Consider the following 24186-nt stretch of genomic DNA (forward strand, 5'->3'; position numbering starts at 1 on the left):
CGTTGTGGGACTTGAACTCTGGTCCTGGGCACTGTCCCTTAGCTCTTCAGCTCAAGGCTTCCATCCTGCCCCTTGAGCCACAGTGCCACTTCCGGTTTTCTGGTGATTAATTGGAGATAAGAGTTTCAGGGATTTTTTGGTGTCTGGGCTGGCTTTGAAACCTAGATCCTCAGATCTCAGCCTCCTGAGTAGCTAGGATTACAGGCATAAGCCACCACCCTGCTTTGTATCTTTTGTTTGTAACAATGTATTTCACTTAACTTTTCCCAGGATGACTTCCAGTAGCTAGAATTACAGGCATATACGACCTCTTTTCAAAGAGGTATGTTTTCACCTTTTCTGAAAGAATTATTTACAAAACCAGATATTTCATCATCCACCTCACCAGTGGAGTACACTGCTTGCTTGCCATGGACCAAGAGTTTAAGTTTGATATGAATCAAAGACCTATAATGCCTTAATAGGCTGAGATCTGAGGGTTGTGGCTCAAGGCCAGCCTGGGCAGACCATGAGAGATGCTTATCTCTAATTAACCAGCAAAAGCTGGAACTGCAGCTCTGGCTCAATTGGTAGTATGCTAGTTTTAAACAAGAGGCACAAAACAAAAACAAAAACTGCCCTACTATGTTATAGATGGGTTAGGTCTGTTTGTTCTGTTGTCTGTAAGAAGTTGCTCAGTGACAAGGGAAGTGAAAAGCATTGCTTGTCAATTCTCATTGCAGCCATAAGCGTTTCTCTATAATACCTGTGGAGATTTGGAGATTCTGTAGCTGGAAAGATTTATTATGAGACAAAGCATGTGATTTTTCTGATTTTACTGAAATACTAAACTTTGGAACTATTTTTATCCTTGACTGTATTAAGCAAAAAAAAAAAAATCAATTCTCTGTGATGGTGGAAGGAGTATCATTAGCTGTACTAAAAGCTTCCCAGATTACTGATTTCTACCTCCTACTGAGATCTACTGCTCTAGAGGTAGCTCAAGACATCTCCCCAGCAGTGTCAGAATCATCTGTCATGTTCTATGAAATATGACAACCACAATCCCAGAACCTGGGAATGTAATAAGCTTATGATTGTTCCTTACACTGTGCTTTACAAAACACTGCTGAAGAGTTCTTGCAGAGTTTTAATTATTGCCTATCAGAGCTAGTTACTACCGTGATAAAACTTTTTGTTTTAAGCTTGTTAATTTTTTTTAGCTGAAATTTAATTCGGTGTGATTTTAATTATAGATTTTAAGCCCAATCTTACACATTTTGATTTTGTTCTTATCCTTTCTCCAAAGGGCTCTCTGCGCTCCAGGATGTGGAAATAGGAGTGCAGCATATTTTAGCAGATATGATTGCTAAAGACAAAGACACACTTGACTACATTCGGAAATTGTGAGTTAATCTTCTATGGAGTTTTTGCTTTGTACTCATGCTATTCAGGGTCATGTGAGTAGCGTAAACACCACTGTTCATTAAAAACTTTGTTCTCTGACTTTTTTCTTTTTTCTTTTTTTAGCAGCAGAACTCCTTGTTCAAACAACAGAACTCTAATTTATAAAACAGATAAATGAAAAGTGTTTTAATTGGGTTCTGGGCAGGGAGCCTGGAATTCTGCCTACTCATCCTCCTTATTCTGAAGCTTCTCAGTAGAGGACTCTGACAGATTACAGTTTAAGAACTACCAGGGCTGGGATATAGCTCAGTGGCAAAGCACTTGCCTACCAAGTGTAATATCCTGGGTTTGTTCCCCAGTACCAAAAAAGAACAGAAAACAACCACAACAACAAAAAATACAGGTCTGAGAGAGTGGTCTAGTGGTAGAGTGCTTGCCTACCATGCATGAAGACTGGGGTTCAATTCCTTGGTACCATATACACAGAAAAAAAAACAAAAACAAAATGGTGCTGTGGCTCAAGTGGTAGAGTGCTAGCCTTGAGAAAGCCCAGGCCAGGCCCTGAGTTCAAGACCCAGGACTAGCAAAACAAACAAACAAAATACAGCTAAAAAATGCTATCACAAGCTGGGCTCAATGGCTCATGCCTGTAATTCTACTCAGGAGGTTGAGATCTGAGGATTGTAGTTCAAGTCTAGCCCAGGCACTAATGTCTGTGAGACTTATCTCCAGTTAACCACTAGAAAACTGTAAGTAGTGTTGTGGCTGAAGGATAGTGCCCAGGCCCAGAGTTCAAGCCCCATGACCAACAAAAAAACAAAAAAATATCACATTACATGGTGTGTAATAGAGAATCATGTTCATTTTGAGTGGGTGGCGTTGCTTTCTAAACAGCGTAACTATATCTGTTTAATTTTATGTTACTTAATTTTCATGTTGACTTGCAGCGTGTGATATCAAGTACAGACAGAAGTGTTGACCTCAAGATGAATGGGGGGAGAGCAGCTTTCTATGGCTTCACAGTTCAGCTTTATGATATTCATAAGCCCAAACTCTATCTTTGCATATTCCATTGCTTAGTTTGTTTTGCCATGTAACAGAAGAGATTATTTTCCATCAGTCTCCTTATGACCCACCCCACTACTGCTTGGCCCATTTTCGAGCTGGATTACTATTAATAAAAGAAAGCTGATGAGCCACTTGACTACTATTGGTTGTCAGTCTTTGTTAATACAAGGGAGAGAACTTATCTTTTTTATATTTTATTGTCAGGGTAACATATAGAAGGGTTATAGTTACATTCATCATGTAGTGGGTACATTATTTCTTGAATATTGATACCCCTTCTCATGTTTTTCTCCCACTTTCCCTCCCCCACTCCCTTCCAATCATTTAGGACCTTTCTTCCTGCCCTTTCTTCCCTCCCTCCCTCCCTCTTTCCCTCCCTCCTTCCCTTCCTCCCTTCCTTTTTTTTCATGCTGAACTTGGCCTGAGCACTGTCCCTAAACTTTTGTTCAAGGCTAGCACTGTACCACTTGAGCAATAGCACCACTTTTGGCCTTTTCTGTGTATGTGGTACTACGGAATCAAACCTAGGGCTTCATGCATTCTAGGCAAGCACTCTACCACTAAGCCACATTACCAACCTGGGAGAGAACTTTTCTAGATTCACAGTGGCCCCAACAGTGAATTGAAGTATAATTGTTTAAAATGAAAGTAGAACTGCTTAATATGCTTAAAATAAAATGCTGCTGAAATTTGTTTAATTCTGTAAATGGTTTTTGAAAACTGTCCTGGCACATCTTTGTGTTCTTTCTCTCATGCTTTTATTTGACTATTACTATTTTACTCAGTGAATGATGACTAGATTATTGGTCAGATTCTTATAGTTTTGGTCTATTTCATAGTTATAAATGATATCTGAACTAATTTAGGCATTTCTGAGGTAGGAAGGCAGTGTAAATAGATGTGTATGCTAGCATGATAAGTAGAGTCCTTTGAACAGGTTAATAACATCATTTTTATATTTGAGTATCCTTAAGTCTCATTTGGTACTAGCTTAAAATTTTGTTGTTCTTTTGGCAGATGCCAAAATAGATGTATTTGTATTCAGTCATCTCTGGCAAAAGTGTCCTCAAAAAAAGTAAATGAGAAAGACGTTGACAAGTTTTTACTCTACCAGAACTTTTCATGCAACATAAGAAACATCCACCACCATCAGGTAAATACAGGAACCCCTTATACATGTGGCCAGTAATAACAACAATATTTTGGACTTGGTTGCTACTTTATTAGGTTTTGAAAAACTTTATGTCATATATATGTGCATATATATTTTTTTCATATGAAACAATATTTTCATGGAACTAGAGAATGAAGGGAATTAGTAAGTGCTATTAAATTTCTTTTTGCCAGAAGTGGGCCTGTGGCTTAAGGGGTAGGGCAGTAACTTTCGGCTAAAGACCTTAGGGACAACACCCAGGCCCAGAGTTCAAGTCCCAACCGACCAAAAAAAAAAATTCTTTTTGCTAGTCCTGGGGCTTGAAGTCAGGGCCTGGGCTTGTCCCAGAGCTGTTTTGTTCAAGGCTATTGCTCTATCACTTGAGCTACTGCTCCATTTCCCACTTTGGGGAAGTTAATTGGAGATGAGAGTTTCAAAGACTTTCCTGCCTGGGTTGCCTTAGAATTGCAATCCTCATATCTCAGATCTCTGGGTAGCTAGGCTTATGGGGTGAGCTACCAGTGCCTGCGATTCACTGCCCGCTCCTCATAAGTTTTAGTAAGGATTTATTTGAGTATTGCATAAGGATTTTATTACTTTATTTTAGTAAAGACTAGGGAGAAACAGAAATGGTAAAGATTCCCTTAAATTTTTTTTAGCAGAGCGGAAGTTTCTTGCTTTCTGGTACATGAACTTCCTTGTTAGATTCTGCTTCTCAAAATGCTTGCTCTAGAGCTCAATTCTAGATATTTTTAATGTAAATTGCAAGTTAATGATTGTAAAATACATGTAAAATACAAATTAATGGTTATTGTATTCATTTTTCAATTTCATTTTTCAGTTATTTTTTTCTAAATGAAATCATAGGCTGGGTATATACTGTAAAATGTAGCTTTTAGTAAAATAGAAGAATTATCAGTAAGAATGCAACAGGCTTTTATATTTATATATATAGATACCTTAGTTCAGTAGTCCATATTTTTTAATATAACTTTGAGCTTTGTGTTTTTTCATTCTATTCTCTATGCTATTTCATAAGGCAGGTCTGGTGATGACAAACTCCTGTAGTTTTTATTTATTTGGGAAGACTTAATTTCTCCCTTAAAAAAAAAGAATATTTAACTGTAGTTAAATGTGCCTAACAAAATGTGCCATCTTAATAACCACTTTAAGCATATACTTCAGTGATTTTTAGTACATTCACATTGTTGTGCAATCTGTCTCCAGATTGTGGGTCATGGGGGCTTAAACACTGGGCCTGGGTGTTGTCCTGAGCTCTTTAGCTCAAGGCTTCTGCCCTGACCCTTGAGCCCCACTTCCCGTTTTCTAGTGATAAGTGGAAATAAAAGTCTCCTGTTCTTTAGTTCCCTAGGCTGGCTTTGAACCAAGATCCTCAGATCTCAGTCTCCTGAATAGCTAGGATTATAGACCTCACCTGGCTATATTATTTTTGAGATATTTGATGTCAGTCTAATTCTCTGTCATCAATGTTAATAAAATCTTAAAAAAAAATAATCTCAAGGTCCTGAGTTCAGTCCCACAATTGTGGGACTCCATCTTTATTCCTATTCTTCTGGCCAATTTGGTAATTTTATCTCTACCCTTATCATCTTGGTGAATATTCTAAAACCAAAAAGAAAACTACAAACAAAAACAAAATTAAAAGTATGATATACTCAGGATTCAAGCGGTGTAACACCTCTGAGCAACTAACAGACAACAAAACAAAAATAATACCGGAAAACTGAAATGTGTTTGGTACATATTCAGTGTGTGAAAAATTAAATCTTGTAACTTGAGGCTATGAGTAGAGTTGGAAAAGATGGAGGATGATGAAAAAGGTAACACTGATCAAGATGCTTTGTACTTATAAACCGATTTGTTAAACTGGAACCTGTTTTTTAGGCAGCTAAAGATAATTTTTTTAAAAGCAGTACAATTTCAGCAAGTTTCCTTGTTCTGTTTTCATAGTTGTAAACAATCTGTTTCAATCATGTTCATTCTCTTTCAACATGTAATTTTAAAACTGTTTATTATTCTTTTCCTTTCCCCCTTTCCTGTCGCCTCTTACATTGTCCCTTAGTTAAATTCATGTTATGTTTATCCGTATATCTAGTTATGTAAATGGTATATGTCTGTGTGAAATCTCCCTCTCTATAATGTAAGCTAGTAAAGAAAATAGTAAGCCAAAAAAAAAGAAATGCTAAGGATGTCCTCTGTTGCTTTATTTATTCTCTGTATTAGTTTTCTAGTTCTTTTGGAAGGAAAGGGAAAGATTTGCAACCAGAAGATTGCCAGTGTTTTTCCAATTCTAAAAGTCCTCAATAAATCATTTAAAATTTATTTTCCGGCTGGGAATGTGGCTTAGTGGTAGAGTGCTAGTGTGCGTGAAGCCCTGGGTTTGATTGCACAGTATCACATAAACAGAAAAAGCCAGAAGTGACTCTAAGGCTCAAGTGTTAGAGTGCTAGCCTTGAGCAAAAGGAGGGCCGGGAATTTGGCCTAGTGGTAGGAGTGCTTGCCTAGCATGCATGAAGACAGGGGGTTGATTCCTTAGTACCATGTACATAGGAAAAAAGTCAGAAGTGGTGTGGTGGCTTAAGTAGTAGAGCTGTAGCCTTGAGAAAACCCAAGGATAGTGCTCAAGCCCTGAGCCCAAGCCCAGGACTGGCAAAAAATTAAAAAAAAAAAAATGAAGAAGCTTAGGGATAGTGTCCAGGCCCTGAATTCAAGCTCCAGGACTATAAAATTTTTTTTTCCCTCCCTACTTGTATTCTACTACTGAAAAGAAAAGCTGATAGAAAATGTTAGAATGGTTCATTTTTTTTTTGGTGCCAGTCATGGGCTTGAGCTCAGGGCCTGAGCACTGTCCTTGGACTTTCTCAAGGCTAGAGCTCTACCACTTGAGCCTCAGCAGCACTTCCGGCTTTTTTCTGTGTATGTGGTGCCGAGGAATCGAACCTGGGTCTTTGTGTATGCTAGGCAAGCACTCTACCGTTAGGCTAAACTCTCGGCCCCAGCATGAATCTTTTGACAGGTATTTCTTGTAATTTTTTTTTTTTTTTCAGTCATGGGGTTTGGGCACTGTCCCTGAGCTCTTCAGCTTAAAGCTAACACTTTACCACTTGAGCCACAGTGCTACTTCCAGTTTTCTGATGGTTACTTCTGTGCCAGGCTGGCTTTGAACCACTAATCTTCAGATCCCAGCCTCCTGAGTATCTAGGATTATAGATACTGGCACCAGGCTGAAAACTTGAACATCTTATATCCTGTTAAAAGCAGCCTTCATAATCTGTCCAATGTTATGTTGGTCTCAGCTTTTGAATAGTGTGTTTAGAACATGGGGCATCTGAGTTAGTTTGTGACTGAATTTACATTGATAATTGACACAACCTCTGGTTATGACAGCACTCAGACCTGACAAAATAGATACTTAGGGAATATCAGTTTGGGAATATCCTGTGTTTTACTAAGTTTACAGATTATTTTGTAGACCAGAAGGACAATGTACTAGGTCAAATGATAGTTTCCCAGGCCAGGCAGCGCAGTCTCCAGTTCTACAACCTCCTGTTTAAATACTTTAACATATAGTACCTCAGAATATAGAAATGAATGAATATATCCAGTGGTAAAGGAACAACATACTTGTAACCTCTCTTTGTACTCTGAGGCTAGCTGTCATATTTGACTACTAAATTAATTTTTCTGGCAGCATCCTGTTTTCCTTGTCTCCAAATTGATCCTTAATGAGGGCTTTTCTGCCACATGAATTTGTAACTGGGCCTTCGTATTCTTCCCTAAGAGCTTTCATTCCTGTTCTTTTTTGTTGCCTCTCATTGATGTCCCAGTTCCTGTGCCTTTTATATACTACATAGCTCCTGCTCACTGCTGCCACCTACTGTAATTCTGCTTTATCCAACTATTCAAGTACTTTAAATGCCAGATTCTGCTCCAAACTCTGTTGTTTCTCATGTTGGGTGTATCATGAAGAGTTGCTGGATTTTCTCAATTACTATTTCTGAATATGAGATATTAACGTGATTCTTGTTTTTTATTCATTTGATTGATTTAACTAATATATGACAGTAATTGGTGTTTGGATATTAAACAAGCTGGACATTCTTAGAATAAATGTTACTTTATCCTGGTGTAAAATGTTTTTCATAAGTTGCTGGATTTTGTTTGCTAAGTTATCCTTAGATCCCAAGATGCCTACTCCCAAGAAGCTAGTATGATAGGTGCAAGCCACTGGCTAGTAGTTTTACATCTGTATTCATAAAATATATTGACCTGTAATTTTCTTGGGAAGCTTGTGTCTTAACACCTGAACATTTTCTTTCTCCCCTCCCCTCCCCTCCCCTCCCCTCCCCTCCCCTCTCCTCCCCTCCCCTTCCCTTCCCTTCCTTTCTCTCTCCCCCCCCTCTCCCTTTCCCTCCCTCCCTCCCTCCCTCCCTTCCTTCTGAGGTCTTCCCTGCCCCCCGCCCCCCAATTTATTAGGACTTTAACTTGCTTTCTTGCTATGGTGGCACTTAATTACTTGAGTCATGCCTCCAGCCCTGCTTTTTTAATGGTTATTTTGGAGGTAGAGATAAGAAAGTTTCTGCCTAGGCTGGTTTCATCAAATCATGATCTTCCAGGGTTTTAGCCTCCCTGTGTAACTAGGTCCACAGGCATGAACCACTTGTGCCTTACAGTCTGTGGTAATAATTAGTAGCTACTAAAGATTACTCTTTGATTTTTACATATTTATATTTATCAGTACAAATTATCTTTCATAATTATTGAAAAGTATATTCTTTTTTTGATTTTTTTTGAAAAGTATATTCTAATTGTAGATGATCAAAAATGTTCAGTTAATAGAATCTGAAAATAAGGTTTTAGATTGCCAAAGGCTTTTCTTTGTTACTATTACTAAGTAATTTCATACATATGTTTTATTTTTAAAAGACAATATTGTTTTCTTTATGAGGGAGATAGGTTACTTGAAAATATGTATAAACAAGTTATTATTACTGTTATTATTTGCCAGTTCTGGGACTTGAACTCTTGGCTTGGGCAATGTCCCTTAGCTTCTTTTACAGAAAGCTGGCACTCCACCACTTGAACCACAGCTCCATTTCAGGCTTTTTCTGGGATTAATTGGGATAAGAATCTCGTGGATTTTTGTGCTTGGAACTGTGATCCTCAGATCACAGCCTCCTAAGTAAGTTGCTAGGATTACAGGTATGAGCCACCAGTGTCCAGTCAAATGATGATGATGATGATGATTTTTTTTTTTTTTTGCCAGTCCTGGGTCTTAAACTCAGGTCCTGAGAGCTGCCCTTGGGCATTCTCATGGCTAGAGCTCTACCATTTAAGGTATAGCACCACTTCTGGCTTTTTCTGTGTATGTGGTACTGAGAAATTGAACCTGGGTCTTCGTGCATGCTAGGCAAGCACTCTACCACTAGGCCAAACTCCTTGGCCACATGATTTTTTTTTTTTTTTTTTTTTTTTTTGTGGGTCTTTGGGCTTGAACTCTGGGCCTGGGTACTGTCCCTGAGCTCTTCAGCTCAAGGCTACCAACCTACCCCAGAGTCACAGCCCCACTTCCTGTTTTCTAGTGATTAATTGGAGGTAAGAGCCTTACATATTCTTTAGTACTGGGCTAGCTTTGAATTGTGATCCTCAGATTTCAGCCTCCTGAGTAGCTAGGATTACAGGCGTGAGCCATCGCACCTGGCCCAAATGATTATTTTTGAATACGTTTTTTTTTTTCAAATTAAAAGCAACACTGATATAATAACTCTATACAGAAGCACCTAATTTGTTTTATAAATGTTCACTGGTTAAATTTATTATTTGCATTTTGTGAATATTTAGTCTTTTCTATTTGTGTTTCTGCCTAGATTCTGGCTATTAATCGTGGAGAGAATTTGAAGATACTGATGGTCAAGGTCAATATTCCTGATGGAGTAAAGAATGAATTTTGTAGGTGGTGCATCCAAAACAGGTCTGTATGTGGGAATCTACAGAATTTCTGAAGTATACTACTCATGTCTCTGTGTATCATCGTGAAAAGATATTCATTATATTTAAAAAAGAAAGAGCCTATTTTTTTTTTTTGAAACTCTCAAGGCTAGCACTCTACTACTTTGAGCCACAGCTCTACTTCTAGTTTTTAGGTGGTTAATTGGTGATAATTTCATGGAGAGCTAGACACCCTATGGCTCACACCTGTAACCCTAGTTACTTAGGAGGCTAAGATCTGAGGGTTGCAGTTCAAAGCCAGCCTGTATGTAAAAGTCGGTAAAACTTGTATTGCCAATTAACCACCAGAAAACCGAAAGTGGAGGAAATGGTGCTGTGGCTCAAGTGGTAGAGTACTAGCCTTGAGCTGAAGAGCTCAGGGACAGTGTCCAGGACCATAGCTCAGGTCCTACAACTGACAAAAATAAAAATGTGGCTCTGTGGCTCAAAGTGGTAGAAAACTAGTCTTGAGTTGAAGAGCTTATAGACAGTGTCTAGGTCTTGAGTTCACAACTAACCTCCCCCCCACCCAAAAAAAAAAATGTTTCATGGTCTTGCTTGCTGGGCTGGCTTCCACCTACGATCCTCAGATCTCAGTCTCCTGTGTAGCTAGCATTACAAGTGTGAGCCATAAGCACCCAATTTCTTTTTGTATATTTTAAAACTATGTTTATATGTTGTATATGTTTAAATAGGAAATATGTGGAAGGAGGTCTGAGAAATTATTATTAATAATGATTATCCCCGGTAGTTGTCCTTAAGATACATATGGGGTGAGATATTCTGATTGCCTAGTATGCACAAAGCTAAAGAGAAACAGAAACTATAGGAGAAAAAAAAAGACTACGAAGAAAATTCACAGCAAAGGGCTTAATAGAATCTTTTATAGACCTCAACAGGCTCCTTAAAAGGCTTAAAAACCTAGGGGGGTATCAATGTGTGAGAAGTAATGTACCTACTACCTGACGAATGTAACTGTAAATCCTTTATCCCAACAATTAAAAAAAAAATCACACACACACACACACACACACACAGTTTAAAAACTGGTCTGCACCAGACCAGGAGTTTGGTCTAGTGGTAGAATGCTTGCCTAGCATGCACAAAGACCCAGGTTCAATTCCTCAGTACCACATAAATAAAAAGGCTTAAATTAGTGGTGCTGGGGCTCAAGTGGTAGAGCGCTAGCCTTGAGAAAGTCCAAGGACAGTGCTCAGGCCCTGAGCTCAAGTTCAGGACTAGCAAAAAAAAAAAAAAAAAAAAAGGTTTGAAAGTTTTCAAAACATGAGAAGTGTTCACGAATTACCTGTCTTTAAACATATTTGTGATAAAAATAAGTAAGCCATGCAAACTGCCCAGGACCTATTTCTGAAAACAGTGATACTTCCTCAGGAAGAGTCTTAGGTGCAAATCTTTCAGGAGGGATTTCAGAAGAATGCATCTTTATCCTAAGAGGTGACAGACAGCTTCATGTATGTGTTTCCTCATCCCTGAAGACAGTCTTGTAGGACAAGATGTAGAAGTGGAAAATTGTGTGTGTGTGCGCGCACGTGTGCGTGCTTGCGTGCGTGTGTTTGTGCGCGTGCCTGCCTGCGTGCGTGCGTGCATGCGTGCATGCGTGCATTTTGTCCTGTGCTTTGAACTCTGGGCCTGGGTACTGTCCCTAAGCTCCTTTTGTTCAAGGTTAGCACTTTACCACTTGAGCTATAGTACCACTTCTGTTTTTTTCTGTGAATATTTGGAAATGAAAGTTTCACATACTTTTCTGACTGAGCTGGCTTTGAACTGCTGTCCCAGATCTCAGCCTCCTGAGTGGCTAAGATTATAGGTATGTGCCGCTGGTGCCTTGCGGAAAGTTGTGTTTTGAAGATGCTGATCCTGTATAGGCCTAGGCTAATGTGTGTATGTTGGGTCTTAGTTTTTAACAAAAAGTTGGCAAAGTAAAAACATGAAATAGAAAATATTCTTTTAGCTATGTGTCAAAAAATTTTAAAATATTTATTTATTTTGCCAGTACTGAGGCTTGAGCTCAGGGCTTGAGCACTGTCCTTGGACTTTCTTAAGGCCAGCGCCCTACCCCTTGAACCTCAGCACCACTTCTGGCTTTTTTCTATGTATGTGGTATCGAGGAATCGAACCCAAGTCTTTGTGTATGCTAGGCAAGCACTCTACCACTAGGCCAAACTCTTGGCTTCTGTGTGTCAAAAATTTTTAAAAATGAAATGTTCATAAAGTAAAATAGTTACAGTTGCTTCAGGTTAGCTTATTATTGAGGAAAGAGAAAAAAGCTTGAATGAATTTAGACTAAGTATATAGCATGTATAAAGTCCACAGTAGTGTGCAGGACTGCTATAGGACTTTGTGTTTATAACTTCCTCCTGAACCCACAGCCACTTACCATCCTGCAAGCTACATTTCATTATTGCAGTCAAGTGCCTTATAGAGGTGTCCTATGGTTTTTTTTTTAATCCTTTATACTGTACTTTTATCTCTAGTCTATGTTTAATTGTGTTTAGACACGTAAATACTTTAAATTTTGTAACATGCCTATGGTGTTCACATTATAGCATGATTAATAGATTTCTTGTCTTGGAACAATAAATAGGTTATATGAAATTGGTTCCCACGAGCATACAATATGCAAACTCTATGATACTTGTGCAATAACAGTATCATTCAGCAATAGGTTCTCAGGAACTTAACCCCATTATTAAGGCATTCCTGACTTTTTTTTTTAAAGTGAGTTGGTTTAATTTCAAGATTGTACAGAATACAAGAGTAGAACAAAGAGTAGATTCTGGCAGAAATCTAGGCTGGGTTTACTTTAAAATTACAACTGAGGTTGGAGTTGCTGACACAATATGTGGCAAACTGGAGACGGAGCCACTGTAGGACTTCTTTTTAAAAAGGTTGTTCTTGCTGTTCAGAGGCCTAGACAAAACTTCATTCTCCCTATAGGTGGCAGAGGTGTTACAACAGGAAATCCAGATGTTTAATGGGAATGGAATTCAGGGTCACCATCACCTCGGGGTCAAGGAACAGCTTACTTTTTGCCAAATTTCTTAATTTCACCTAGGGCCAGGAATCCTTTCCCCATGTCATCGCTCTCAGTTTCTGAGTTTCTTCTGCTCTTCTTTCTGTTTCTGCTTGAAGGTCTTGTCTTTCTAGTCCATCTCCTTGGCCTGCTTTTTGGGCTGCTTCAGGGACTTCTTGCCACCTTTGAGGCTGGAGCAGCCATGCCTTCCTTTGCCCAGACCCTCCTGACTGTTCTTTTCCATATAATTTGAATCTTTTATAAGGACTATAATTTTTCTTGAGAGAAAATTTTAAGAAAAAAAATCATTTATATGTAGCTTATCTTTTTTTTTTTTTTTTTGTCAGTCATGGGGCTTGAACTCTGCCCTGGGCTCTGTCCCTGAGCTCTTCCTCTCAAGGCTACTCCCTTGAGCTTCTGCCCCACTTCCTGTTTTCTGGTGATTAATTGGAGATAAGAGTCTCATGGTCTTTAGTGTCTGGGCTGGCTTTGAACCACAATCCTCAGATCTCAGCCTCCTGAGTATCTAGGATTACAGGCCTGAGCCACCAGCACACAGCTAGTTATACTTTTAACCTAAGAAAATAACAGAATGGTTTCCTTACAGTGATTTGTTTTTACTTGTCTTATCTGTATTTTATTTTATTTGATTCTCTTCCAGTTGAATAACCCAATATGATTATTTAACTTAAAGTATGACTTGTTTCATAACTGGGAAATAATACAATTTTAAAAATCAAATTTGAGGGTCCAGGAGTTTGGCCTAGTGGTAGAGTGCTTGCCTCGCATGCACGAAGACCCGGGTTCAATTCCTTGGCACCACATAAATAGAAAAAAAAAAAAAGCTGGAAGTGGTGCTGAGGCTGAAGTGGTAGAGCTCTAGCCTTGAGAAAGTCCAAGGACAGTGTTCACCTAGAACTGACAAAAAAGTCACTGACATTCCTGGCTGGACTGGCTTTGAACCTCCTTCAGATCTTAGCCTTTTGAGTAGCTAAGATTAGAGGATTAAGCCATCCACATCCAGCAAAGTCTTTTTAAAATTTCTTTAATGCCATCATTCCTCTTACACTGTCCTCTCCCCCAAAGACTCATCCATTCAAGTTGTGTAAAATACACCTGTAAATCTATCTGCAAACCTGACAAGTCCATTGTCCTTGGATACTGTGTACTTTAGTAAGGCTTACACAAACACAAAATGGTTAGGCACATGCAGAGATTATAAAGTACAGCATTTTTGTATGAGTTTTTGACTGAGGACGCTTAATACATTCAGCACAATGTGCATATGAGTCACAGGTAGAAGGAAAGGCAGAAGCAACAAAAAGTGCGGATTGACATGCCAATACAGATCCTGCTTATCCCAGGGATGCTAAGGATTTTGATTTTTTTTTTTTCCAGTCCTGGGTCCTGAACTCAGGGCCTAGGCACTCTCCTTAGGGTTTCTCAAGGCTAGTGCTCTGCCACTTGAGCCATAGCACAAAGTCTGGCCTTTTCTGTATATGTGGTACTGAGGATTCAAACCCAGGGCTTCGATCATGCTAGGCAGGCACTTTATCACTAGGCCACACTCCTGACCCTCTGACTTTTATCTTAAGGGTAGTGGGAAGCTTCTTTTTTCTTTCTTTCTTTCTTTGTTTCTTTTTTTTTTTTTTTTTTGCCAGTTCTGGGATTTAAACTCAGGGCCTGGGCACTGTCCCTGAGCTGTTTTTGCTCAAGGATAGTACTCTATCACTTGAGCCACAGCACCATTTCTGGCCTTTTCTGTTTATGTGGTACTGAGGAATCAAAACCAGGGTTTCATGCATGGTAGGCAAGCATTCTACCATTAAACCACATTCCTAGCCCCAACTGATAAAACTTTTAAACCAAGGAATGTCATGATCTGATTTCATTTTAAGAGGATCCCTTTGCCTGCAGTTATAGAGATTATCTGAAAGAACGAGTATAAATGTGAAGGCTCGAGGAAATGGTATCTGGAAATAGTGGTAATAGGAAGTAAGTACCGGTTTGACAACATGTAGGAGGTAGAATCTAGAGAGATAGGATGAGGTATATAAATGAATAAATGCTAGTGGGTTTGTTAGGGAGAGGCAAAGTAAGGTCTAACATCTACCTTAAAGAACAAGGTAGATTATGGTACCGTTTGTCATCATGTTATAATTACATGAAGTATAATTAGTGCAAAGAATGAGTTAAATGGAAATCTTGTTATTGTCTAGGTTAACTATGAAAAGAAAAATTTATACTAATATATTAGTATTTAAAATAATATCTGAGTCCAAATCTAACAATTGAATAGTGCATCATTTTGAATCATGTGCTGCTAGCTCAAGAGGATAAATTTGAAGATTTCTAAGCTTGTCAGATGTTGTAATAGTTATGTTTGTGAGAACCCATAATCCAAGTTTTTGCATTAGCTCTTTAAACAAAAACATATGCGAGACAATGATCTCATCAGTCCCCATTCATGACTTGGATACTGTAGTGACCAGAATTTGTCTCTTTGAGCGTGCAGATTTTTGTCTTTGACTTGACCAGTACATTTCTTCCTCTTTAAGTTTCTGCTACTACTCATGTATAAGATTTAAAACATGAATTCTGCTCTTTTAAATGTGGAAAAATGAGAGCCAAGTGGAGGTAGCCTCTACCTCAAAGAAATGAGTAAAGGACTTTATTTCCCCCATCCTGGGGCTTGAACTCTGGGCCTGGGAGCTCTTGGGCATCATTATACTCAAGGCTAGCACTCTCCTTGAGCTACAGCTCAAAGTTCCTACCTGTACCAAACATGTTTCCTAGTGTGTCTTCTACTCTTTCTTGTAGTAGCTTCATGGTTTCATTGAGATCTTTGAATTGGTGTTAGTATAGTGTGATATGTAGGAATCCAATTTCTGTTTTTTGCCTGTGGATATTCAATTTTCCTAAAACAATTAGTTGAAGAGGCTTTTTTCCATCATATATTTTTGACTCCTTAATAAATATTAGATGGCTGTAGGTCTGTGAGTTTATTTCTGGTCTTCCCTGGTTTTTGTTTAAGTACCAAGCTTTCATTTTAGTTTTCTATAATAGGCTATAGTTAGTTATAGTTTTCATTCCTATAGCTCTGTAGTAGAGTTTAAAGATTAAAAGTTTTATAACTCCAGTAGCACTTTTTCTGCCCTAGTTGGAGCCTTTTGTGGTTCCATGTGAATTTTTAGATTGTTTTCTTTATCTCAGTGACAAATGATATTGTGGTTTAATGGTCATTGCATTGAATTTTCAGATTGCTGTGGGCAGACTTGCCCTTTTCACAATATCAATTTTGCCAACTCAGGACCATAGATAGTCTTTCCACTTCCTAATGTTAATATTTTCTTCATATCCTTTCAATTCACTTAGATTAAAAAGAAGCCTGTTGGGGCCGGGAGTTTAGCCTAGTGATAGAGTGCTTGCCTAGCATGCACGAAGACCCGGGTTCAATTCCTCGGTACCACATACATAGAAAAAAGCTGGAAGTGGTGCTGAGGCTCAAGTGGTAGAGCTCTAATCTTGAGAAAGTCCAAGGACAGTGCTCAGGCCCTAAGCTCAAGCCCAGGACTGGCAAAAAAAAAAAAAAAAAAAAAAGAAGCCTGTTGAAGATGATTTTTGTGTTGATTGCCTTATTTGTTGGCTTTATTTTAAATTAACTTTGGATGCTTAAAGGTTTGGGAGGAAAACTCAATTTTCAAATACATCGGTCCTTTTAAAGATTGAAATATTAAAAAAAAGTTTGTGTTATATAAAATGCAAGTGAGAGCTATCAGGTGTTGGGGGGAACTGCTCAGAGGGAAGGTTAAAGCACTTTCTTTTCTAAGTCTCTTTTGACTCTCAGAAAGAGATAAAGAAATGAAAAGAGAAATGCCTAACACTTGTCTCAGCTTTGGGTGGGCACCACAGCCAAAGGGACCATCCGCTAGATGGCTACCGCAACAGAAATTTATTGTTTCACAATTCTAAGGGATAATGACACCAAAGTCAAGGAGCTAATGATTTTGCTTTCTGGGGAAGACTGTGTTCTGGCTTGTCATCACATAGTGGATATGGAGAGAAAGCTTTCCAGCCTAATTATCTAGCATCTTGAGATGCTTTTAAATTAGGATTTGGGGCTTCAATGTATGAGTTTGAGGAAGGGCACAATTCAATCCACAGCAGCACAGTAATAACTTTTGGTGACTTTCTTATATCTTAAGATTTTGGCCATTCCTGACGATGCTTTGGCGACTCTTCCCAGAAGACAGAAATTTTCCCCTTAAGTTTTTATGTTGGACCGTAATTAGTAGGTTTTTAAATATAAAAACTCCAGATGTTATGTTAACAACTTCCAGACATCACAGTCTTTCCTTTGGATTATGTTTCTTTGGTTCCAGTAAAGTCTTTTTACCTTCCCCATTCCCCATCATCCCCCTTCTTCCAGGTGCCCTTTCATGGTCTCATTATTGTCATATCAGTTTTGTGTGGGCTTTTCTTGTTCACAGGTGGAGACCACGTGGCTTTGCCAGACCAGAGTTAATGAAGATACTGCATAATTCACTGGATGATTCCTTTAAACGCCTTATTTATCCTCTCCTCTGTAGAGAGTTCAGGTATGCATCTTTAATTTTATGTATTGTTTATTATTATATGTATTGTACTAGTCCCATTAAAGCATGTAATAAATGTCTTTTGATTGACTCAGAGTCAAAAGAACTCAGGCAAAATCACAAGGCTTAAATTTAAGCTATACGTTCAATCTGTCACTATGTTCTTGTGCATACATCCTTAAAACATTTTTTCTTAATTGCAACATGCTTTTCAAATTTTGATCCTTTAACGAGTGCCCTTGCCAATTTTCTAGTACTAGTTTTGCCATTTGATGATTCAGCCAAAGAAATGGTATATTGATTAGAGATTTGACTTAGAAGAAACAAAACTGGGAAGTTAGTGGAGAAGTTGTTGGAAGCATCTTCCCTGATATAAAAGAACCAAAGAGACCATAAGGAAATTAGTGGAGAACATGATGAATTTATTACTTTGAATAGAGAAAGCTAGTATATTAGCTTTTTATCTCCAAATGGGAATTGTTCAGATGAAAAATTATCAGCAATGATAATATGTAAATGGACTAATAGTAATAAAAATAAAAAAATGTGAGGAGAAAAGATGGAAAGAAAGGAAATTCAAGGAAACTAAAGATTTCCTTTTTCAACTTTCTCTGTTCTTTATTGGCAATGAACTTTTAGAAACTGGATAAACCCTTCATGTCATCTTTTGTCTGTGTTAGAGATCTCATTCTCACTTTTTTTTTTTTTAATGTAAGTGGAGTTCTGCCTGTCTTATTAGCCTCACTAGGATTTCTAGCAGACTGTGAAATGTTTGTTTCCCTTTGGCTAGACTTGGCCTTTGAGTTCAGAGTTATTCAGAGCAGGGAATGAGCAGGTTTTATGGGGAGTGGAGAACTGTATTCTCCAATTTGCTCATAAATGACGTTCAGTCTCTTGGTTCATCCTTTTTGGGTTAGATAGCCCTTAACAATTTTCCTTTTGGAATTACATTTAATTTCAGATTTGTCAAATATATCCCTATCTAGCCTTTGAGTGATAGGGTAAAAACTGTCAAGGGATTTTTCTCTTATTAGTTTATTCAAATTTTAATTTATTTTTGCATATTTTTCTTCATCTTGTTTTTCCTGTTGCACATAATTTGTGAATGCAACTACATATACATGCAATAACCTGTTGCCTATTTCCTATTGCATATAATGTATCCAGTGATATTTTTGATTTTTTTATGTTTGCAATATCAAAGAGTTTCATTGTTTCTAGAAAAATTTCATTGAGATAAATGTAGATCATTTTGTATGGGCTTGTTTGATATGCAATCCATTTTTGACTTTTATTACTGATAGGGACTCAACAGTATATTCCCTTTTTCTAAAATGTCTGTTATTCAAACAATATGTCTTTCTCTGTTTGTAAGTCATTTTTATAACCTCTAGTGATTTTTTTTGTTTTCTTTTGCCTGTCTCTCTCTGTCTCTCTAGCTCTCTGTCTCTGTCTCTCTCTGTCTCTTGTTTCTTTGTTTGAGACAAGACAATACTTAGGGTTTGAACTGAGGGCTTTGTGTTTAGGAGGCAGGCACTCTACCACTTGAACTATGCCCTAAGTCTTTTTTCCAATAGTTGTTTTTCAAGTATGGTTTTATATTTATGTCCCAGCTAACCTGGGCCACAGTCCTTCTATTTTATGCTTCCTTTACAGGGGATGACAAGCATGTGACACACCACACCTACCTTTTTACTGGTTAAGATAGGAGTCCTGAAACATTTTGCCCAGGCTAACTTTGATCACTATTCTTCCAATCACTGGATCATAGACATGAGTCACCTAGTCCACCTAGTTTTATGTTTCTGATATAAATAACCATAACTTGCATAAGATTGTCAACAAGGGCTTACACTTTTAAAAAAAAAATTATTATTTACCAAGATTTAACAGGATACCAATTGTTTATGTTTGTAATTCTAGGTACTTTGGAGGCTAACCTGGTTCAAAACCACCTTAGTAAAAGTTTATCTCCAGTTAACTAGCAGAATGTCAGATGGGAGACATGCTCAAGTGGTAGGGTGCCATTAGTGAGGAAGAAAGCTGAGCAAAACCATGAGGCTTCATCAAACTCTCCACTTTCCCAAATAGAAAATGATGTGGATGTGGTTCAGAAAGCACAGGGCCATGAGTTTAAACTCTAGAATCAACAAGAAAGCAGGAGAAGCAAATTCTTATTAGTTGGCTGTGTCCATCTTTATATGTGTTAATGTTTATCTCAGTTCTGTTACAAAACAGAATTGCTTTTGTAATCTCAGTTTTCTTGTGGCCAACGGCATGCTTTTTTTTTTTTTTGCGGGGGCAGGGGTGGGAGGGGGTTCATGGGACTTGAACTCAGCCTGGGCATTGTCCCTGAGCTCATCAGCTCTAGACTACCACTCTACTCCTGGGCCTGGTTACTGTCTCTGAACTCCTCAGCTCAAGGCTACTGCCCTACCCCTTGAACTACAGAGCTATTCCCATTTTCTAGTGGTTAATTGGAGATAAGAGTTGTGTGGATTTTAGTGTCCAGGCTGGCTTTGAACCTATTCTCAGATCTCAGCCTCCTGAGTAGCTAGGATTACAGGTGTGAGCCACTGTACCTGGCTTTCAAAATCTTTTTTTTTTTTAATTTATTTCTTGTTTATGTGGCACTAAGGAATTGAACCCAGGGCCCTATGCATGCTAGGCAAGCACTCTACCACTAAGCCACATAATCTTTTTTTTTTTTTTTTTTTTTGGCCAGTCCTGGGGCTTGAACTCAAGCCCTGAGCACTGTCCTTGAGCTTTTTCCTTAAGGGTGTTGCTCTGCCACTTGAGCCACAGCACCACTTCCAGCTTTTTTTTTCTATGTATATGGTACTGAGGAATTGAACCTGAATCTTGGTGCATGCTAGGCAAGCATTCTACCACTAAGCCAAACGCCCGGCTCCTCAAACCTTAAAAGTATACTTCTAACAAGTTCTCTGCATAATGCTGGAAGTTATATACTTGAATCATAAACCTTAAAAGTATACTTCTAACAAGTTCTCTGCATAATGCTGGAAGTTATATACTTGAATCATAAATGATTCTATGATAAATAACAGAACAAAATTTCTGTTCCTTTTCTGGAAAGAAACTTTGAATGGATATAAGGGTAAGTACTTTTTTTCCCCTCCCCTCTTTTTTCTTTCATTCTGTTTGTAAAGGGCCAAACTGACATCCGATGCAGAGAAGGAATCAGTGATGATGTTTGGCCGGAATCTGCGTCAGCTCCTTTTAACAAGTCCTGTCCCTGGGCGCACCTTGATGGGAGTAGATCCGGGTTATAAACATGGCTGCAAAATAGCCATAATTTCTCCTACTAGTAAGTTGTCTTTTAGTTTTTTATATAGTGGTTGTTTGGTTGATCATAAGTTTGCTTTATAGATTTCATGAGGTTTGGAATTATTGTTAACTTTTGAGGCTAGCTGTTTTCTAATAGGTATATCAGAATCAGATAATCAAATTCATATTTTCCTTATTTATGATCAAAACTCTAAGCATGCAACTATAGTTTATCCCCTTCCCATGTCTCAGTGATGATACTGAGAAATAACTTTATTAACATTTGAATTTTATCCCGTCAGCATCAGTTCCTAGTAATATACTTACAATAATGTATTTTGAACACTTATTTTAAAACATGTATTTAAAATTCTAAAGACACTTCATTGATTTGTCCAGTTGATATTTTTTCTTTTTTTCTTTTCAGTGTTATTTTCCCCAGTCCTGGGGCTTGAACTCAGGGCCTGAGAACAGTCCTTGGGCTTTCCTCTAGGTTAGCGCTCTACCACATGAGTCACAGCACCACTTCCACCTTTTTTTATGTATGTATGTAGTACTGAGGAATGGAACCCCTTCTTCATGTATGCTAGGCAAGCACTCTACCACTAGGCCAAATTCCCAGCCCTGATATGTTTTCTTATATATTTTTTATACCCTTCATATGCCATTTCCGCTTTTCTGTGTTCCCATTTGAGCACAATTTCTTTTTGCCTAAAAAATTTTAATGTTAGTTTAGGAAAAAGCATTTGTTATTATAAAGGTGATGTACCAGAGGGCTTATAGTTACATTAGTCAGGTACCGAGTATATCTCTTTTTGGAAAGTGTCACCACTTCCCTTACTCTCTCCCAGTTTTTCCCTCCCATCTCCATCTACAAGATGTGTAGTTCACTTTCAGCATACTGTCTAGTGAGTACCACTGCTGCATTTGTTTATACTTTGTCCCCACATTTCTGTGCTCCCCATTACATTCCTATAGACAGATGAACAAACAAGACAAAAAGAAAACAAAAAGTAACAATAATGTGGGTTTTTAAATGAAAATTTATCTCAATTTTAGTTTACCTGGAAGGTCCTTTGTCTTCATTTTGAACTTTTTTTTAGGGGTGCTGGTCCTTGGGATTGAACTTGGAGCCTGGGGACAGTTTAAGCTTCTTTAACTCAAGGCTAGTGTTCTATCTCGTGAGCCAGTTTCACTTCTTGCCTATTTTATGGGGGCAGTTTATTGGAACTAAAAGTCTCACGGACTTGTAGCTAGGATTACCAATGTAAGTCACTGGTGTCTGGCTGAGGAATATCTTTAGCTCAGGCTACTGCCCTACTCCTGGGCTTGGGCATTGTCCTTGAGCTACTGCTCTACCCCTTAAGCCTCAGCCCCACTTCCTGTTTTCTAGTTGTTAATTGGAGATAAGAGTTGTATGGATTTTAGTACCGGGCTGGCTTTGAACTTCCATTCTCAGATATAAGCCTCCTTAGTAGCTAGGATTATAGATGTGAGCCACCATGCCCCGCCTCACTCCTTTTTTTAAAAAAAAAAAAAAAAAACTTAAAAGATTTTATTAACGTTGATTTTTTTTTACATCATATTTCAGATGTCATATTTAACAAAGAAGTATTCAAGAAGGGAATCTATATACAGTCACTGGCACATACATTTTAGAACATAGTTAAAATTAAGCTGAGAGTTTGTATGTCATAGATACATATTGATCTATATAACATTATGTCTATAGAGTATATATACCATCATAGATTTTTAGATCTTCAAGACTGGGTCAATGGATATCTGACTATTGAGTCATCGCTCTCATACTGTTTGGATCTAATATCCACATATCAAGGAGACCCTGCTCCTTTTGTTCCTTTGGTCATTCCATTTCTTTTAAAATCTTTTTCCATTATATTTTGTTGCAAAGTTAGCTAAAAGTCTTGTTATTGTTTCCTTAGAAAGTAATGTGTGTTATTTTATTTTCCTATGGCAGCTCTGGTTTTTTCCTTTGTGATTTTCTGATTTTTTTTTATATGATATACTTAAGTGTGCCAATGTGTATGTGTATGTTTGTTTGAGAGCTTGAGCTTTTAAACTAAGTATCTGTGTATTTGTTGTCCAAATATATACATACATATATACATATATATATGTATGTATATATATATATATAGTACTTTTCAGTTTCTCCTCTTTTGTTTTCTGTTTTGGTTTTAAGAAAAAAAAGCAAACAAGAGAAAAGACAAAATAAAAATACTGTTAAAATTTTATTGAACTCCCAGGCTGGGAGTTTGGCCTAGTGGTAGAGTGCTTGCCTAGCATGCATGAAGACCCGGGTTCAATTCCTTGGTACAACATACATAGAAAAAAGCTGGAAATGGTGCACTGAGGCTCAAGTGGTAGAGTTCTAGCCTTGAGAAAAGCCCAAGGACAGGGCTCAGGCCCTCAGCTCAAGCCCAGGACTGGCCAAAAAACAAAACCAAACCAAAAAACAAAAAACAAACAAAAAAAAATTTATTGAACTCCCATCTGGCATATGTAATTTGTTACTAAATTCAGTCTTTGTAGTTTAGAATTTCTATTTGATAATGAAAAACACAGTATGGCTTACTAGTGAACTTCTTTAATTTCTGACTTTTTTGGGGGGGGAGGGGTTCTGTTGTGGGGTTTGAACTCTGGGCCTGGGCATTGTCCCTGATCTCTTCAGCTCAAGGATAGTTTTCTACCACCTGAGCCATAGCACCACTTCCGGTTTTATGGTAGTTAAGTGGAGATGAGTCTCACAGACTTTTGTGTCCCGGCAAGCACTCTACTACTATGCCATACTCCTGGCCCTTGTTACCTCTTTATACAACTACTTAATAATTTATAAAAACCAAATAGCACTATTCATAGTTCTTAGACCGAATCTGTTGCATTGACTATGGAAGATTGTGACCACATGGTAAAGGACAAGCAAATGCTACTGGGCAAAGCAGCTTAAACCTGTAATTCTGGGAGACAAAGTCAGGAAGTTGAAGTTTGAAGTCAGCCTGAGCAAAAATTTCATGAGACTTTATCTGAACCTGGCTAGGCACAGTGATGATTGCTTGTCATTCCAAGATATAGGGGAAGCACAGTGGCTAGCTAGGTGCAGTGACATACAGGTTTCATCTCAGTGGCAAAGGGAAGGACAAATAGGAAGGTTACAGGCTAAGCCTGCCTGAGCACAAAGTCAGATCCTATCTTAAAAATAACCAACACAAAAATGGACTGATGGAGTGGTTCAAGTGGTATCTACTACTGTTAAGCACATACAAAACCCTGAACTTAATCCCAAGTAATACCAAATGAAGACATGAAGGTCCCCTTTTCTTTTGTAGATGGCTTAATCAAACATTGATGTTATATTTTGTAATTTCTTGAAAAGTAGCTTAATTTTTCCTTTTCTTTTTTTTTTTCAGGTCAGATACTTCATACTGATGTGCTTTACTTGCATTGTGGACAAGGCTTCCGAGAAGCAGAGAAAATAAAGAGACTTTTGCTGAATTTTAAGTATGGAAATAAGTAATCTTTTGAGTACTTAAGTGGCTCACCCAATCAGAGATCCCTTGGAGCCCCTAATTTGGAAGGAAGGATTTAGGGGAGGGCCTTCATCAGAGAAGGCCTTCATCAGAGAAAAGAAG

The 24186-nt window shown here is 38.1% G+C and overlaps 1 protein-coding gene across 2 annotated transcripts in view; it reads left to right on the forward strand.

The window, feature by feature from the left end:
• The window catches only part of Srbd1 (S1 RNA binding domain 1), a 174456-nt gene that overhangs the window by 30433 nt on the left and 119837 nt on the right, over positions 1-24186 (forward strand). For both annotated transcript variants that reach the window (XM_090337018.1, XM_090337017.1), the window contains 6 exons: positions 1289-1385; positions 3472-3607; positions 9496-9599; positions 17141-17248; positions 20416-20573; positions 23965-24055. In XM_090337018.1, coding sequence (XP_090193144.1) covers positions 1289-1385; positions 3472-3607; positions 9496-9599; positions 17141-17248; positions 20416-20573; positions 23965-24055 — 694 coding nt within the window. The remainder of the gene's footprint in view (positions 1-1288; positions 1386-3471; positions 3608-9495; positions 9600-17140; positions 17249-20415; positions 20574-23964; positions 24056-24186) is intronic.

This window comes from Megascapheus bottae, chromosome 7, assembly GCF_031878675.1.
Source record: "Megascapheus bottae isolate mThoBot1 chromosome 7, mThoBot2.hap1, whole genome shotgun sequence".
Taxonomy (NCBI): Eukaryota; Metazoa; Chordata; class Mammalia; order Rodentia; family Geomyidae; genus Megascapheus; species Megascapheus bottae.